We start from the raw sequence: 17,884 nt of genomic DNA on the forward strand, positions 1-17,884 counted from the left end.
TCTGTCGCGGCGATAGATGGCATTCGGTGGGTCCACCTCCCTCCCCAGTCGGGGAAAATTGTTTTCCCTCTTAGTTATTGTTATTTGGGTCGACGGGTGTCTTCGTCGTGCTCCGTTCCCTCCTCGTGTCCAGACTTTCGGTTCCCGCGCGCCTCTTCCCGCTGGAAGGATTTCGGGGCTCGCGAGAAACCGCTTGCGGGGGACGCAATTTCCAAAATAAACGCCGAACGCCGGCTCCGCAAATAATCATCGCGCGTGCTTTTAATTAAGTTTCACTGTCTGGGGCCCCGATGGAAACCCTCGGTCCGAGGCTCCTTTCTTCTAATCCGCGCCGAGGGAAGATTTTCGACGGATTCCAAATTCAGACGTCGACGAACGGGAAAGCACGGGAGAAGAAAATAATGCTGCGTGAATGCACGCTGACGCTTTCGTGTTCCATGACACTTTTACATACTTGCATTTGGTATTTACTTTGTGGTGGAATTATTTTCTTATAGGAAAGGATTTCTGTAAAGTGTATTATAAATTGTTTAATTCGTATCACTTCCTGTTAATGAATAAAAAGTATAAATTTAGGAGATTCACTTTTCTAAAATTCATAGAAATGTGAAAACCTCAGCAAGAAATGTTTATTAATTCAACTTGATAATTTTCTTGTAGGAAAGCAAGGCTTTGTGTAGCTTCTGTTTAAATTTTTTAAAGTATATTATAAATACTCTAATTTCAATCACGTCCTGTTAAAGACACAGAATAATAATTAATAAACAGAATAATTTTACAAGATTCACTTTTCTAAAATTCATAAAAATGTGAAAACCTCAGCAAGAAATGTTTATTAATTCAACTTATTGACTCTTATTATGTATTTAATGGATGGATTTGTTTTTATAGCATCACGGATCACTGCCTGATCCACGAGTCATAGGTTGTCACCCACTGATATGGGTCCTCTTCAGGAAAGTAGACAACAATTCTACAGATAAATGTGATAAGGAATGTGCCATAATAAAAACGAATAAAGTAGTGTTACAAAAAAACATGAAACCCCGATACGTATATCAATAACTAATTTAGGAACATAATGATTCAATTTATTCCTCTTTCTTCTGTAATTCCCTAATCTTCATTTTAATTATGATACAATCTTTGTTACATCACATAAAGAATTATTTATTTTCCTAAGAGACCAAGATCTAAAGTATGATTGTCCTAATGTATCTTCTACCGAATTTATTATTGCCTCGATAGCAACCCAATTATGTACGTAGACGTTTATCGAGCGTATAAGAAAACATGTACGCGATAGTCTATTTTGTATAAAGAGTAGATAGCAGTACAAAGTAAACAAAAAATTAAAGTGACGCAATTTCGTGATAGCTCGTTAGGAAGAGCAATTAAAACGTTACGCAATGATGCTATCAAAGGGATAATATGATACAATAATTTTTACTGGAGCAATTTCACCTTCCCATTTCCGTTTCAATTGTAATTTTCTTTTATTATGCAATCCTACTACATGCTCGTAATAAAACGACACAGCATCCGGGCGACATTATCGTTAGAGTGTGTTCCATTCATTGTAAACATCAACAGAGTCTTCCTCGGATCATGGGATCAAGCGGATCACGGTTTAAGTGGTAGCCCGGATTATCGAGACTCGAGCTAGCGAAATCGAATCGAGAAGAGGCGAGATTTTGCTATTGCCACGCCACTGGCCGAAGCTCCAGTGATAAAGCCTGATAAGGTAACCGAGGCTCTCGTGTGTGGTCGTCAAGATAAAAACGAACAGATGTGAAAATATTCTGTTGTACGTTGGCGATATGTATTTATTTCGAATATGTTCTCCCCACCGTCGGCCAATCAAACGCGTGTTTAAATATACATCGTTCTATTAACAGCCTACTCTTATCTATTCGCAAACTTTTTACGGTCTCTTACGAACCCCCCTTTGACGCACCGCCATATCTACAGATTAGAATTCATCTTAACTCGGAATTTTGCGCCCAACAACTTTTACCGCACGCGAGTCGCAACCCTTCCAATCGATCCTATCTTTCACCCCTGAACATTCTGCGATTTCCTTTTTTCAATTTGCAAAATACCCTTTCTTCTTTATTTTACTTTTGAGGGAGTACGTATAAGTGATTTTCTGCAAGGCTCTTTTGGAATAGAATGATGAAATTATATATTCGAAAAAACACATTTTATTGTGTTCATCTTCAATTGTGATTTGAAAAGTCTGATGTCAATTGTACTTATAAATAAATCATTTATGTTTTAGAATGATTTTCTGCAATCAAGTTGTTCACGAACGATCAATAATTTAATTGATTCATCCATCCAACTACTCAAAGAAACTAGTATCCATTATTACTTGTCAACTTTAATTGTGATTGGAAAAGTCGCATGCCAATAGCACTTAGAAATAAATCTATAACTTTTCAGCATAATTTCTTGCAATCAAGTTATTCACGAAAGATGAATAATTAATTCATTCATGCATCCAACTACTCAAAGAAACTAGTTTCAATTATCACTTGTCAACTTCAATTGTGATCTGAGAAGTCGCATGTCAATAGCACTTAGAAATAAATCATTTATGTTTTAGCATAATTTTCTGCAATCAAGTTATTCACGAAAGATTAATAATTAATTGATTCATCCATCCATCTACTCAACTGAAAACTAGTTTCAATTATCACTTGTCACCTAGATAACATTGTTTCCAACACAATGTCTCTTACACAGAGACGTAAACGAAACAACGCAGTAGCAGAACGGTGTTTAAAAATCGTACGACACGGAAAGACAGTTGTTTCAGGTGTACTTCGCGTAAAATCCCCCGTCTGTTTGAGATTTGGGGGGACGAGGGGAACGGGGCGAGATTTAGCGGTATCCGATGATGTTTACACGAAGCGACACGAAATGTTTAGCCGCGATTCTCCGCGAGTTATTTCAGGTGGCCAGCGAGGCTCCGTAGTTTTGTCAACTGTCTTCGAGCGGATCGTAAAAACTCCAAGAAACGACGTCGTACTACCGACGATTTCATGTTCAAAGTCTCTTTAAGTGTCCTTCGTAATGGCTCGCCGAAACTCCGTACGAGGAAAGATGAATATTTCGAACGGTAAAGGTGAGATTGTCAGAATGGGGGAATTGTTGAGTTTGTATGTAAAATTAGGAAATTTATAATTGGAATTTGGCAGGTTGGGATTAGTGAAGTTGGTAGGTTTGAGAAGTTTATAATTAGGAATTTTTTGGGAGGAAAGTTTATGTGTGAAAAGATGCGTATTATTTTCAATATATTTCATTCTAAATTTCCATTGACTCTTTGCACTCGAAGAGCGACTTGGAAGCGACAGTCTTTGAATCTCGAACTGTTCGTAGCGATATTAGGTCATAAACAGGTTTCTAAGCTGTGATCTGGTACTTTTTGAAGAAGGAATATGATACTTTATTTCTAGGACTCCTAAATCATCGTAAAGGAAGGGTTTAGTCGTCTAAATTGTTTATTTAATATTCCTCGGTTTAATATTTCTAAGTTTAACCCTTAGCACTCGAGAGGTGACTCTCAGTCACAGTAGGTTTAATTTCTTTAGAACTCAAATGGATTGGATTTTCAATCCTTGGATTTCAAATCTAAAATTAGAGATCTTATTTTCGAAGTCAATCTAAGCTTAGCATTCGTGACAACAGAATGCTAAGAAAGCATCTCGAGTTGCTGACAGATACCAGAAAAAAAGACCTCGAGTGCAAAGGATTATTGGGATATTGAGAAAAATATCCCAGTACGGTTTAGAATGTATAAATAACAACGAGACAACTTCGGTACCCCATCGAGAGCTTCACGAACGCGACTGTGAAGGAATTAGAAGCCACTTGGCGAAGTCAACCGCCACGCAAGGGTCGTGGAAAAAGTGGAGGGCGGTTGTTGCTTATCGTTGGAATTCGTGAGGATATTCGACAAGATTTCCTCAGGTATCACTCAGCGGGCACGAATCGAGCGTGTGAATAATGGAGGGTAATCGCCCTTGCCAGTCTCCGTCGACCTTCGCCCCTCGAGGGTAGCAAAGGTGGGAGACTAAGAAGGGTGGGATTTCTAGATTGGATTTAAGTACACAGCCGTGAGGTTTCAACCGGTTAATAATGTAGATAAAACCAAGGCTCCGAGGACTATGCGGGACGTCGCGATGTTGCGGCGAACTTGAACTCCGGACTTCTATCTTGACGCGGGAATTTCGATCACCGCCCCCTCCCGCGCTACCGCTGACTAAATTCGCAAACCTGACTGACGTTCCCGAAATAAATAGCCGCGTGACTCGAGCATTCGACGATTATCAACGATTCACGACTGGGGTAAATAAAATGTGACTGGGTAGAAGGAATATTTTTGGAGACTTTCTTGATTTAGAGGAAAAAGGAAAAGGAAGAATTTTATGTCGAACAAAATACATAGTTATAATTGTCGTATGGAGCACGAGGCTTAGGAATAAATATTGTGTTCGATTTATTTCAAGACTTTCTTGATTAAGAGAAAAAAGAAAAGGGAAAAATTGTATAATATATGGAAAAGGCCAAGAAAAATACATCGTTGTAATTATTATTAAGACCGTAAGTGTTAGACATAAATATTGTATTCGATTAATTTCAATCTCAATTAGAAAGTTAATAAATAATACGATGGAAGAGAATCACTATTGCATCGATATCACGAGCTGAATATTTCCTTTTATTTACGTACTCATTTTTGTTTGCTATATTTAAATTCTGCAAACATTTATCGTTTCGAAAATATAAAATACCATTTTAATAAACGAGTTAATTAGTCTTCAGTCAATTATTTTAAAAAATACGAATGAGTATCATGATTCCCTATACCTTAAATTTAAATAAAATTGTTCTGTGTTAAAATAATGAAATCAGATCGAAAGAGTTTAAATTTTACGTAGCAATAAAAAGATTAGAAGGATTTGCTTAATTCCATATTACACCTGTGAATTTTCATGGATCCTAAATGGCCATGCCATGTTGCTCATTTAAATTCATACTATGCCAATATTAATGGCTCCTAAAAAAATAAATACACAATGATTGACTGATGAATAATTGCCCTATGGTACCACTGACTTCAGACTTCATCTTTTCATATACCGTTCATCGCATATAAAACAAAAACTCGAAAAATGCGACGAAATAACGTACATTGGAAAATTCAAATAAATATTGTAGAACCCATAAATACACCTGTACCCTTCACCTAACGGTACATAAAATTAATAAGAAAAAATAGCTAAAAAATAATCGTCAATTGTTATGTGACTGATTTAGTTCTACACCATCTAACACGATCAGGAGTCACTATGATTGGGATCGCAACCACTGTGAAGATCACCCGAAGGATCGCGAGAGTTTTCTCAGACAAACGAAGGTGTCGCGTAGGAAGTCGCCAGTCACCGGACGGTTCCATTAATTTATTAAAATCCTCGTCACCGTCGTCGTCCGACGAAACGTTCTGCCTGGAAGCCTCCGCGCATCGAAACGAAGAAGAAAAAAGGAAAGAGCTCCGGCTCGAGGAAGCCAGCTCGATAGAGAGAGAACGAAAGAAGGCTTTTATGCGCAGGCCAGCTGGCTCAGCACGACAAAAATTCTTTCAATTACAGAAAAGCGAATTCTCCTTAACTCCCCGGGCATCGATATTCATAGCGAAGCGTGTTACGTAAAAGTTACTGGCGGGATTCGGCTGAAAAAAAAAGAGCAAAAGGGGAGAGAGAGAAGGAGAGAAGACGCGGATCAGACTGCAGCCTGGTTATAGGCACTCGAACAGAAGGGAGGCGGGGTGGCAACAGGAAGAGGGTGGAAAAGTATAACGGAACGAAGGGATGGAGAAGAAGAATTGGGCAGCAATGGGGGCGAGAGGGTGGATGCCGGAGCAGGCTTGATTGGAAAGGACAGCCTATCCGCAATTTGCGATCCAAGAGGGAGGAATAGAAGGTGAGAATTCGCTTGTCTTTCATCGGGACTTTCTTTTCCCTTCCGTCCACCCCCCTTTTTTCTATTTTCCTCCGGCGTTCCTTCCCGCTAAGCATCCAACCCCTCACCGCGCGCTTATACGCAACCCCTTTTTGCATTTCAAGAGACCAACGAGCGCGAGAGAGACGCGGGACCGTCAATACCCGGTGGCCTTATCCAGCCGGATCCTTTGGATTCTTGCCCGTTGCGGAGGCGTTTGGATATTAACTGGAGGATAAACTGCCACGAGATTCTAATGAAATATTGACACCGACGCGAAGCAAAAGTTTGTTTAATCAGCGAATACCGGCGTTGCGAGTTCCTCGCGATTACGAATTCCATCCCGGACCGGAGAAATGAAAAGAGAGCAACGTTTTAACCCTTTGCACTCGGACGTACCCTACGAGGGGTCATCGTAAGTATGGCAAACTTAGTGGTTATGTAGAATAAATTTATGTTGAGGCAGATTTTTTAAAAATGCATGTTGTTCTTAAAGTTTGGTTGAGTTTAAGAAAATGAGTACTCTCCGATCGGGCTGATTTGTTTTATAATGGGTAGCCCTTGACCTGGCGATTACAATGATGGTCAACTCCCCCTTCCCAGGGGTAAAAAATTGAGTTCAAAAAGTCCAAAGAGTCTTGCACCGATCTGGGTGAATACATCATTTCCAACTTTTTTTTTGTGGAGACAGTATGTACATTAACGGCATTCAATATTGTCCACCTCACCAAAAGTACCCCAAACCTACTCAGACAGTATTTCCCTGTAGACAGTACGTACATTAACAGTATTCAATATTGCTTACCTCACCAAAGGACCTCAAACCTACTCAGACAGTATTCCCCTGTAGACAGTATGCACATTAACAGTATTCAATATTCCCCACCTCACCAAAGGACCCCAAACCTACTCAGACAATATTTCCCTGTGGACAGTATGCACATTAACAGTATTCAGTATTAGTCCCTCACCAAAGTACCCAAAATCTACTCAAACAGTATTTCTGTGTAGACAGTATGCACATTAACAGTATTCAATATTCCCCGCGTCACCAAAGGACCCCAAACCTACTCAGACAGTATTTCCGTGTAGACAGTATATACATTAATGGTATTCAATATTGGCCTGTCAATATATTGAATATATTGAAAAACAAAATTCTCAAGCCTGTTTTGAAAGATCCTTCATGTTTTCAGTAGTATCAACGCTTTAAGAAGGCTATAAGAATGTATAATTTAATAACACCAAAAGAGACACGTTTCCAAAGTTAAACAATAACCGGAAGACTTCAAAATCAATTACTTCTTCGATTTTTGTTATCGCGAAACTATAACCTTGCTCGTTAACTTCGGTAAACACGACATCTCAGAGCTACAAGCGACCGCCTATGAAGTGCAAACGAAAGACGTATTTTTTACGTCTTCAGCAGTTGGAGGACATCCTACGGATGACGAATTTTTACGTCCAGAGGAGATAAAATGTTGATAAACAACTCGGGCTTGAAAATACATTCATATATGTACGCACGACAACTCTTTGACTCTACAGGCTTCGTTTATATTGCATCTTCAACGAATGCGATGATATCATGGTTTCAGCTAACACAGTCGTCAGAGTAAACAGTGCAAACATCGGACTCAGAACGAATCACAATGTCGCCAGCCATTTTGTAATTTTGAATTTATACGTTTGAATACGATAAGGGTCTTAGACAAAATTTTCACCTAAGTTTAGTCTTGATATTATTAAAATAGACCTAACTCATGCTGCTTCTCCACCTATTGGAGTGATTTATAAATAACTTCCACATATTAATACAGGTAGAATTTACCTATAGAAATTAATTAATCCCTCTAGATTCGATAATTTACAACTCTAAATCGCCATTTTGGTACACTTAACCCTTTGACTGTGGAACAATTTTTGTAAAAATTCTAATTAACTAAACCTACCACGACCGGTCAAATGAACGTTTTCAAATTTTTTATACGGTTCCTATATGCTGCATGTAAATTATACACAACTGTTTTATGCATTATTCAAAAATTGTCTTAACAACGCAATCGAAGATTATACGCCGTTCTATTTTCTGTTCTTACGTTTTCGAAGGATTCAAGGAACGAGGACGTATTTCAAATATCGACTATCCGGCTAATATTAACACGCCTTCGTCTTATTGGCAATTCCGAGTTTAGCCCTGTTATATCAAAACGGATACAGGTCGGGGCATTTTATTTTTCCGCGGGTCACGCCAAAATCGTGGTCTCGTTTACCGACAAACCAAATCAATCATTGAATAATTAACGGGCAGTACATTTTCCTAAACCGACCAAAGATACTGTCCAGGGCGCAGGACCGTCTTAACTCCTTCCCACCTGAACTCCTTTTTAAAGAAAAAAGGAATTGTGGTTCAGTATGACATCCTTGTGCAAAATAAAAATATATGTTTCGTTTTATGCTGCATTCATTAGCTGTGGAAATTAATTAAGTGACTTTAGATTCGTAAATTTGTAACTCTAAATCGCTATTTTTGTACAATTAACCCTTGACCGCAGGACGATTTTTGTTGAAAATTCTGAGAGGCGTCGAAGTGTAAATTTAAAAAAAATATCAGCTTCTAGGGGATGATAAGACGGAACTTTTTTATATTTACAGTTTATTCATACGAAATTTAGTTTGAAAAATAAAAATTAAAAACTTTAAAGACCGTTTTCCTGAGATTTCGTAAGTGGTATGATTCTGTCGCTGTGGTCTTACAGAAAAGAAAATAACAGTCGAACAATCGAATTTAAAAAAAATATCACCTCGTAGATATTGACAAAACGAATTTTTTTTATATTTACAGTTTATTCATACGACGTTCAGTTTCGGAGTTAAAAATTGTAAACTTGGAAGACCTTTTTCTTGAAATCCAATTTCCGCAACGAACTTCTAACTATCCAATTTTTATTTTCGAAACTAAGCGTCCTATGAATAAACCGTAAATATAAAAAAGTTCCGCTTTATCATCTTCTATAAGCTGATATTTTTCAAAAATTGATTATATTTAAAAAAAATGTATTTGGTGTATTGTTATTCTTCTTCTCCATAGATAAGGCCCTCAGAAATTTGTCCAGGGCCCTCGCGATGCTGTTAAGACGGCCCTGCTCCGAAAATGGTACCGTTGTCGAATTAATGTTTCAACGGATCGTTCATCGAGCTATTTATCAGATTTCCCCGATACGCGAAACGCGAGCGAAACGGTACTCGCGTACCTTTGGTCCTCCAGTGACGTCATTCGAACCCTCGCGAGCAACCCTCTCGACTCCTGCGAGCCTCTTAAATTATAAACAGCGTTCAGCCAACGCCGCGGGGGACTTCGATCGGCTCGGAACCGCAGAAACTTTAGCCTGTTGGTCCTCGCGACAGCCAGGATATCTCTTGGCTTGGAGCGCGCGCCAGAATTGGAACTTGCGTGGCCAGTGTCTTGTCTCCAAGTTTCACGTCACTCCGCGTGAAACCTCGCCGGCATTAATTTTGGAGCGACGGTAATGGAACGTGGGAATCACTCACGAACCGAATTTCACGAATTTATAATATCGCCATTTTTCTTGTATGCCTGGTTGGAATTCACCTTGTGTATTCTTATTCCCTTGGAAATGAATACTCGAGAATTGATAATACTCTATCTCACAAATTCGGAAAGAATGAATATTGCAAAATAGCATCTGAGAAATGCCTGCGAGAATCTAAACGATACAGTCTCGGGTGTGTGAAGGATTAGAAAGGATTAAAAACTGAATTTCCTGAACTAAGATTCCCTTCTTAAGTAAATATTCAAGAATTGATAAAATCTTATTTCACAAATTCTAAAAGAATGAATATTGTAAAACAGCATCTAAGAAATAGGATGTCTCCAAAAATCTAAACAATACAGTCCCAGGTGTGCAAAGAATAAAGAACTGAACTTTTTGAACTAAAATTTCCTTCTCAAGTAAGAGAACATTCTTCGTCCCTCGAAATTTCTATCTTTAATTTATCCAACCATTGTACGAGTTTCTTTCCTCTATATATAGATCCAAAAACTATTATTTCACTTGTCTTCCAAAATCGCTCGTCGAGACCTTGTAAACCCACGAATTTTAATCTTACTTCATTGTTGACACTCCTAACCGGTTCGGAGAGAACACAGAGGACCGATAAGAATAAATTAAACTCGATCAACGAAGTTGTAGTCGAGCTCCGCAGCCCGTTTCAATGAGAACGCGATAACGAGAACGGAATGGGATTCCGCGTGGTAATTGCAAATAATTGACCTAGGAAAACAATTGAAGGTGTTAACGGGAGCCAACAAGTTTGAGCATCAGCACTCCTCTGAAGTTACAGAACCCGACAAGAGCCCCCCACCGTCCCTCTACTCTGCCATCCTCTATGGCACAATGGAGGAGGGCAGGAAGTCGTGGTCAAGCCGGCGAGTGGTCAGCAGAACTTGATATTTTCTCAAAACTCGATCTTCGAATCGCCTCGAATTTCACGCTTCTAAAGGGACCACACCACTGTGCTTTCTCATACATTCATTCATTCATTTATTTAAAATGCGTAACTTATTAAACAAAGTTATTGCAGTACTCGTTACTTATTACTAGCTTATTTTCATTCTTCTTATCATCGTCTTACATGACTCCTGCATTGTTTTAATATTGTTTGCAGTATCTCTTACTTCTCTAGCTAGGGTACCTCGGGGTTGCTAAGCCCGTACTGTAGCTATAAACACCGCTACAGCCCCTGAGGAATGTACTTTCTCAATAAAACTATTACAGATCTTCTAAATTACATTATTATTCGTAAAAAAGATAATACTATCACTGTTGTTGATTTTATTTAAGAGAAATTTTATTTTGACAGGGAGCTAACAATTTAGACGACTAAATCATCTATTATTATTGCAGAGTCCTGGAAATAAAATATTTTACTACTACTTCAAAGCGTAATAGCTTTACAATTTAGGAACAGTTCGAGATTCAACAAAATCTAGGATAAAGACTGTCGCTTCTAACTTAGAAGTTCTAAGTCACCCCCCGAGTGCGAAGGGTTAATACTTTAGAAGTATCGATGAAATTGAAACTAAATTTCTCCAAGTTTCAAGGTAAGGATTTTATGTAAACAGTATAATAATTTTGTTGTTTCTACTGTTTTTTAATTTTTGACTACATAATTTTCCTCTGCATCTTAAGATGACTAGTATTTACTCAAATGTGCTAATTTACATTGAGATGAATTCCTACTCTAGAAATAAGTCAGTAAATATACATGTTCTGAAGAAAAAAACTCGAAACCAAGGAAGTTAACACTAAACCTACCAATGTTCATTTGTAATTATTTCTACCGTGATGGGACAAATAACCAGTTTTTAAGACACTTCTTTCAATTAAACAAAACATTACTTTACGTACAACTAAATTGAATAATGCATGAAACAATTATGTATAATTCATATGTTGCTTATAAAAAATGAATACAAAAATTTGAAAACGGTCATTTGACCGTTTAAGATGCTCCGTATCGACGCAGAACGAAGTCAACGACTCGCAAAGAACACCCACTGGCCATACTAATATATCCATCCGTGACTCAGAAAATTAATACCGTTCCGATTCCAGCGCATTAATACACTTATGGTAAAGAGTAACGCACTCAAGTCCGAATAACCAGGTAATCGCTCGATTATTATATCGCGTAGATCGCATCCCGTGCGACTCGCGCTCGAATCGAATTAACGATTGCCTCTCGTTTAATTAACTCGATGCAACGTGGAAACTGCTTGTAACGAGAACGAACCGAAGGAAAAGAAAAAAGTAGCGAAGCTCGAGGAAACTAGACCAGTGTGTCGTTGAAATAATCCCAAAAATATCTCTCTCTGTACACTTATGTGTACGTGTCAGAGCGACGATAAGCGAATCTCTGTTTACACGTAACCAACAAGCGAGCAGATGTACGTGTCGCGCGTGTAATTCACGCGGACGTGTTGGTACACACGTATTTACCTGGTGCGTCACGTGAACTTGATATTCACCGTTACTATCTGCACGTACACGAGTGCGAGGGTGTTCCGTGTAAACGATGTACGAATAAAAATACCCCGGCGAGCCGTGCTTGAAGACCGCGCGCGCTAGACAGCGATTATTATAATAATTTATTCCCGCCACCGGACGTTATCGATGACCGGCGAATTATCGCGGGATTTTCCACGCGAAAAGGGGTAAAGATATTAATACTACACGGTGCAACCTCGAATTAGAAGTAATCCTGGATGGAAAGAAAATTTAATGAGGAATTAGGGAGGATATTTGTTTGGGCGATCTGGGGGGGGGGGGGGGGCGATTTGTTTGAGAAAATTGATTTTCGAGGGAACGATGGGGCACGCGAGTCGATGGAGAATCGATTGGGAAAAATGGTGGACTTTTTTGTAATTAATTGGGATTGGTGAATGTATATTTATGTGGGAAAATAAGACATGTGACTTTAGCTAATAATTAGTGATAACATTAAATGAAGTAAACTGACGGTGTCGATGATTGTGTTATTCTCATTATTGAATGAACACTGATGTGTCAAAATAAAACACGTGATTTTATCTAATAATTAGTAATGATGTTAAATGAAGTAAACTAACGGTGTAGATAACTGTGTTATTCTCATTATTGAATGAACGTTGATGTGTGAAAATAAAACAAGTGATTTTATCTAATAATTAGTAATGATGTTAAATGAAGTAAACTAAGGGTGTCGATAACTGTGTTATTCTCATTATTGAATAAACATTGATGTGTCAAAATAAAACACGTGATTTTATCCAATAATTAGTAACGATGTTAAATGAAGTAAATTGACGGTGTCGATGACTGTGTTATTGTCGAATGCCTTTGGCTGCTGACTTACAGATACCCCAGGCGGGCTTGTAAAAAATATCCTTGAAGCCGGAATTCGGTGGAGTGCACACATGTCTCGGGTATCTTCGAGAAACCTTATCTCCAAAGCAATGAAGGTCCATGCACAACGAGTTTATTCTATTAAGTCCACTGGAATGTCGTGTCCCAAATAAATATAACAACCACCAACTAATATGTTTTTCTACATAAATTCAAAACGATTAATTCGCATATAAATTGGATCGTGGCCCGTCCGTTAAATGTCAAATATAAAGTTTGAAAACAATAGGAATAGGAAAATATATTTCCAAGAAATTCAACTCAATTACCCGATGTTTTGAAACGCGGTGGAACGAATAGGAATAGAGCTACAGTTCTCGAGGCGTTTCGAACCACGCCGGTCGCGCATATATGCATTCTGAAGCCGGCTTCTATACCTGCGCCCAGAGCGTTGCGACCATATCGTTCCCCCCTTCGAAAAGGAAACCGTCGAAAAGGCCGCTTTAAGGGCCATAAAACATTTGTTTCCCTCGACAGTGCTCGCCCAGGCAACCCGGAGTGGTATATTGCGTTCAGCCGCGAACGCGGGATTTTGAATTGAATTTGAAATCAGGGGGCTCGATTTTATGGTCGCTGGGTGTCAAACGCCTCGGAAGTATCGCGGCTCGGGCCAGTTTACTACAAGAGGGAGGGGAAGAAAAGGAACTGTCGATTTTAAGGTCGAAACACCCCAAAACGAAGCGGATCGCTATCGGTTTAGGCGTTTTCTCGTCTTGTATCGCGACGCTTTGACGCGGTCGATCGTTCGATTCCCTTTTCGATTTTCGACAACGACCCTTATCGAGGATTATCGCTGCTCTTGGAAAACAATGGGACCCTCGGATGCATTCACTAATGCGAGTTGAGGCACCGTAATATAAAATTTCTTCGAAATGGATAACTTTTGTCTATTAAATTAAGTAATAATCAATTTTAAAATATTCTCATTTAACATCGAATTATTTGCTTGATTATGGTAATTGAAACGAGTTGACTTTAAATCTTCTAGCTTGATAAAACTTAATTGAGCTTCAGAATTAATTATTGAGTTTACTATGTTAAAGACAGTTTTATTATTTCATATCTGATTACAATTATTGAAAATGAAAAGTATGAAGCGGGACTGGTTCGCCGAAATCGGAACGTATGGTGTCTCTTTAGTCTTAACGCGCGTTAGACTTTATTGAGCGCGAGCAGATGTTTGCTTCTAAAATTAGTAGAGACCTGGAACGAAAGTAACAAATTTTAGTGTTTGTTTTGTTCAGTCTTAACCCTTGCGCTACTAAGAAACGGATGCATCATGCCCGCCATTATTTCGAAAACTTCTGCTACAGAGAGTTACATAAAAATTACTGGACGAGACTACGAGAATAAAGTAAACAAATCTAAACACTTAAAAAAAAAAGATCCAGAACATTTCCCTGGAATTCTTTACTATCATATATCACGTCACAAATTTTAGAAATAAATATTAAAATCTGTCGAAACGATCCAAACTTGAATAAAGAAAGTCGAGCACAAAATTTTGGATCGGTATAAAAAATTCCGGGTGGTTAACCGAGGGTTAACGTAATAAAAATTGGGTCAAGTACTGTTACCCCAAGGGACGACTGCGGAATAGATTATTATATTGCCAGACTGAAATTTCTGTAGACTAATTCCTTACCTGGTCGTTGTCTTGTTGATCTTGCCCGTACGAGGGGGTGTCACCATTAGGGGTGGTGGCGGCGGAGGGTCGTTGCGACGTTGACAAGTTGATCGCGCCGTCTCCGTCTGTGTCATGATCCATTATGCCATCGTCCTGAAATCACGATCATCGTTCGTCAATCGCTGAATTCCGGTACAGCGAACTTCAGAATTTTTATTTAAACGGATACCGAATGGAAATACAACAATTCGTACGTTTATTACATCAAAGAGTTAGAGTTTTAATTATCCACTCCAAATTCCACTACGTTATAATATTTATTTGAGAAGTAATTGATACACAGTTATCTTTCTATTCGGTATCTGATATTTTCATCTTCAATGGCCAATTTCCGAGGCAATTACTGAATTTTCAAATAAGTTTCCAAATCCTTTTCACATGACCCTTTTGGAACTCTTTTTAAATTACACAATTTAGAAAATAATACTTAAAGAATTTCAAGAAATTCAGAAACGGAGAGAGAAAAATAAGGAAAAGTTCGATGTAAGCAATTGCTACTGTACAGTGATACATGTGTTTACAACACTGTTGTTAATGTATTTATCCAGATAAGAATGTTGCCCACCTCGGTACGAAAGTTTACTCCTGTCAGAGCGCGCAAGTAAAGAATAATGGCGGTTCTAAGAAGGTCTCGAAGCGCGCATTGTTATCCGATATTACCCTCGGCGAAGGAACAATTTTAGATCACGTCTGACGCGTGTAATTCCATTGCACTCGTGGCGAAAGCAACAATGTTGTGCTCGTACACGCCGCTAATAATAAACAGCGAATTCTAGGAATGCTCAATTCAGGAATAATTCTAGAATCGATTTTAAAATAAGCTATCCGCGTATCTTTTTCAGTTTTAATGGAACGATCGACATCAACTTTGTCGTACCACGTGCCAACTGTTCCTTTATCACCTTACGAGGCTGAAACTCGCCAGATGTGCAATATGTAATTATGTTCAATTTTTTGCGAAAATTAAAATGGTTCAGGAGTTGACACCTGTCGACATCGAAGCTTAGCATAGAATTTCACCCCTTCAGTATTCAATTTAGTGCAGTATTCAATTTCTGCGTTGCGATAAATACAACGTTTAACAGAACTTAGTACTCGCCATTTTGTTATTTTAACACGTTGACTGCCACACTAATACTCTTAAAAGTTTCTACTGCGATTAAATCTTATTTACTGACCATTGGAGACTACATAATCAAACATTTGTTGCGGTATTTATTTTTGTGACTTCGCCGAAATTCAAATATTTCATATAAATTCATTTTCTTTGATATTTAACTTTCAAAATTAATTTTTTTATTTCTTCAGTAAACAGCACTGTCACCCATTAATGGGTGACATGGCGGTCAACGTGTTAAAATACCAATCTTTATAGGAACGAAACTTCATGTGCTCTCTTAGAATGTGTAAAATAAAATCTCAACGACTACCACTACCACTCATGTCTTCGTTAAAAACTAAAACCCCAACGTCCCTTTTAGGAAACCCATCCGTGTGACCGAACCACACGTGTATCAACGAATCCATAAATACGCGGACTTACTGTATTCCACCCCCGAAAGCAATCGTACAACGCGTAAATGTCGCGCTCGTTCTCGTAACGAGATCGTAGTCCCTTGGTCCTGAATGGAAGCCAACCAACGGTCAGCTTGGAATTCATGGAAGAAGCGTAGTTTAAAATCTCCGCCACGGCGCACAGTGCGTCTTTTCGAAGCGGGTCAAATCGTTTCACACTGGCACAAACACACTGGGCGTAACACTTCCGCAAAAAGAAGCGGGAAAGTAAACAAAACTCAAATACGCGTCGTCACACTGGAACTGCGTCACCACACGCGACTAGACCCACGTCTTCGGTAACGTGGAAACACCATGACGGAAGTGTGCTCGTCCTCTGCGAACGTATGCATCGAACAACGGCCACACGATTTCGCGAATCGATTAGCGTCGCGCGAAGATCATCGTGCGCACATATCTCGGGCAAAGTATCCGAATGAATCGCGTTCATTCAACTTGGAAACGTTAATCCGTCTACGGCGCGCACACCGGGTCGAAAACACACTGTCGAGGAGTCGAAATTGGAGACGGGTATAATTTTCAGTTGATTTTAAAACTATAGGAATCGATTTGCGGAGTTTATTTGAGAACGGTAGCGATTGTGTTATTAATGGAGTATATTCTTCCAAGTGGTTCGTTCGAGTGCGATGCACTCGATGCTTAATAAGACGTTGGAGAATAATTATTTTTCACCGAGTGTGTAATTTTTATCCTGGACATGAAAATTGAAAACGTGAATAATTAGTCACGAATATTTACTCCAAGTTGTCCATTCATTATTCATTCGAATATGAATGTTGAAAAAGACATTGTCGACTAATTATTTTTCACCAAACAGTTAATTGATTAAATTTCCCCACTCCAATCTCGAAACAACTAATTCCGTAATTAAACTTCTACTTTTCATTGCACGATTCGAACTAGTAACTACATATTTATTTCGATTACTCTAAATTATTTTTTATGAAGCACTCCATTGGTTAAAGTTTCCCACTCCAATTTCGAAACGAATTAAATCTCCGATTTTTATTCAACGCGTGAATCGAGTGTTTCAATAATTAGTCAAGAATAAGTCCTTTCGCCGAATAAGACGTCGTCGAGTAATCGTTCTTCGCCAGCGAATCACTATTGTTTCAATTTTCCCGCGCTCCAAGTAATCGATTCCATACTTAATTTAAAAACCGACTACGTATCGAATTAATTTTTATTAATATAATCGTACCCCACTCCGTTTGGAAAGCACGTGGACGGGGCCGTCAAAGCGGAGCACGAAACGCGTTCGAAAAAGACAGAGAAGTCCTCCGAACGGAACCGTGGAGGGCGAAGAGGTGAAACGATGACGGCCGTAAAGAAGACGAAAAGCAACGTTCACGCGGCGACCGAGTAGCGAGGACTAAACACTAAAAGCGGCACACAGGCATGCCGCGCCGCCCAACCGGCGAGGCTGTTGCTTATTGTGTAAATATAAACAAATATAGTTGAAACCAACCAACAGGCCTGCTTTCAGCTCGCTCTCTCGCCCCTCTCCCCACCGATTCCCCATTCAACACTACACGTACATACGAACGTCTTCTACTCTCGTGTGCCCTACCTACTCTCTGTCGGCATCTCCCCCTCCCCACTTATCGCGAGTTGCCCTCCCCTGCCCCTGGTGTCTGAAGACTTTTCC

General features: G+C 39.1%; 1 protein-coding gene across 9 annotated transcripts in view; it reads right to left on the reverse strand.

The window, feature by feature from the left end:
* The window catches only part of LOC128877864 (forkhead box protein P1), a 392,211-nt gene that overhangs the window by 142,489 nt on the left and 231,838 nt on the right, over positions 1 to 17,884 (reverse strand). For 8 of the 9 annotated variants that reach the window (XM_054125470.1, XM_054125469.1, XM_054125467.1 and 5 more), the window contains one exon: positions 14,620 to 14,754. In XM_054125470.1, the coding sequence (XP_053981445.1) occupies positions 14,620 to 14,754 (135 nt within the window). Of the gene's footprint in view, positions 1 to 14,619; positions 14,755 to 16,204; positions 16,720 to 17,437; positions 17,583 to 17,884 lie in introns of those variants that run through there. The other variant, XM_054125471.1, reaches the window with a different exon arrangement.

Source organism: Hylaeus volcanicus, chromosome 6 (assembly GCF_026283585.1).
Source record: "Hylaeus volcanicus isolate JK05 chromosome 6, UHH_iyHylVolc1.0_haploid, whole genome shotgun sequence".
In the NCBI taxonomy this organism is placed as follows: domain Eukaryota; kingdom Metazoa; phylum Arthropoda; class Insecta; order Hymenoptera; family Colletidae; genus Hylaeus; species Hylaeus volcanicus.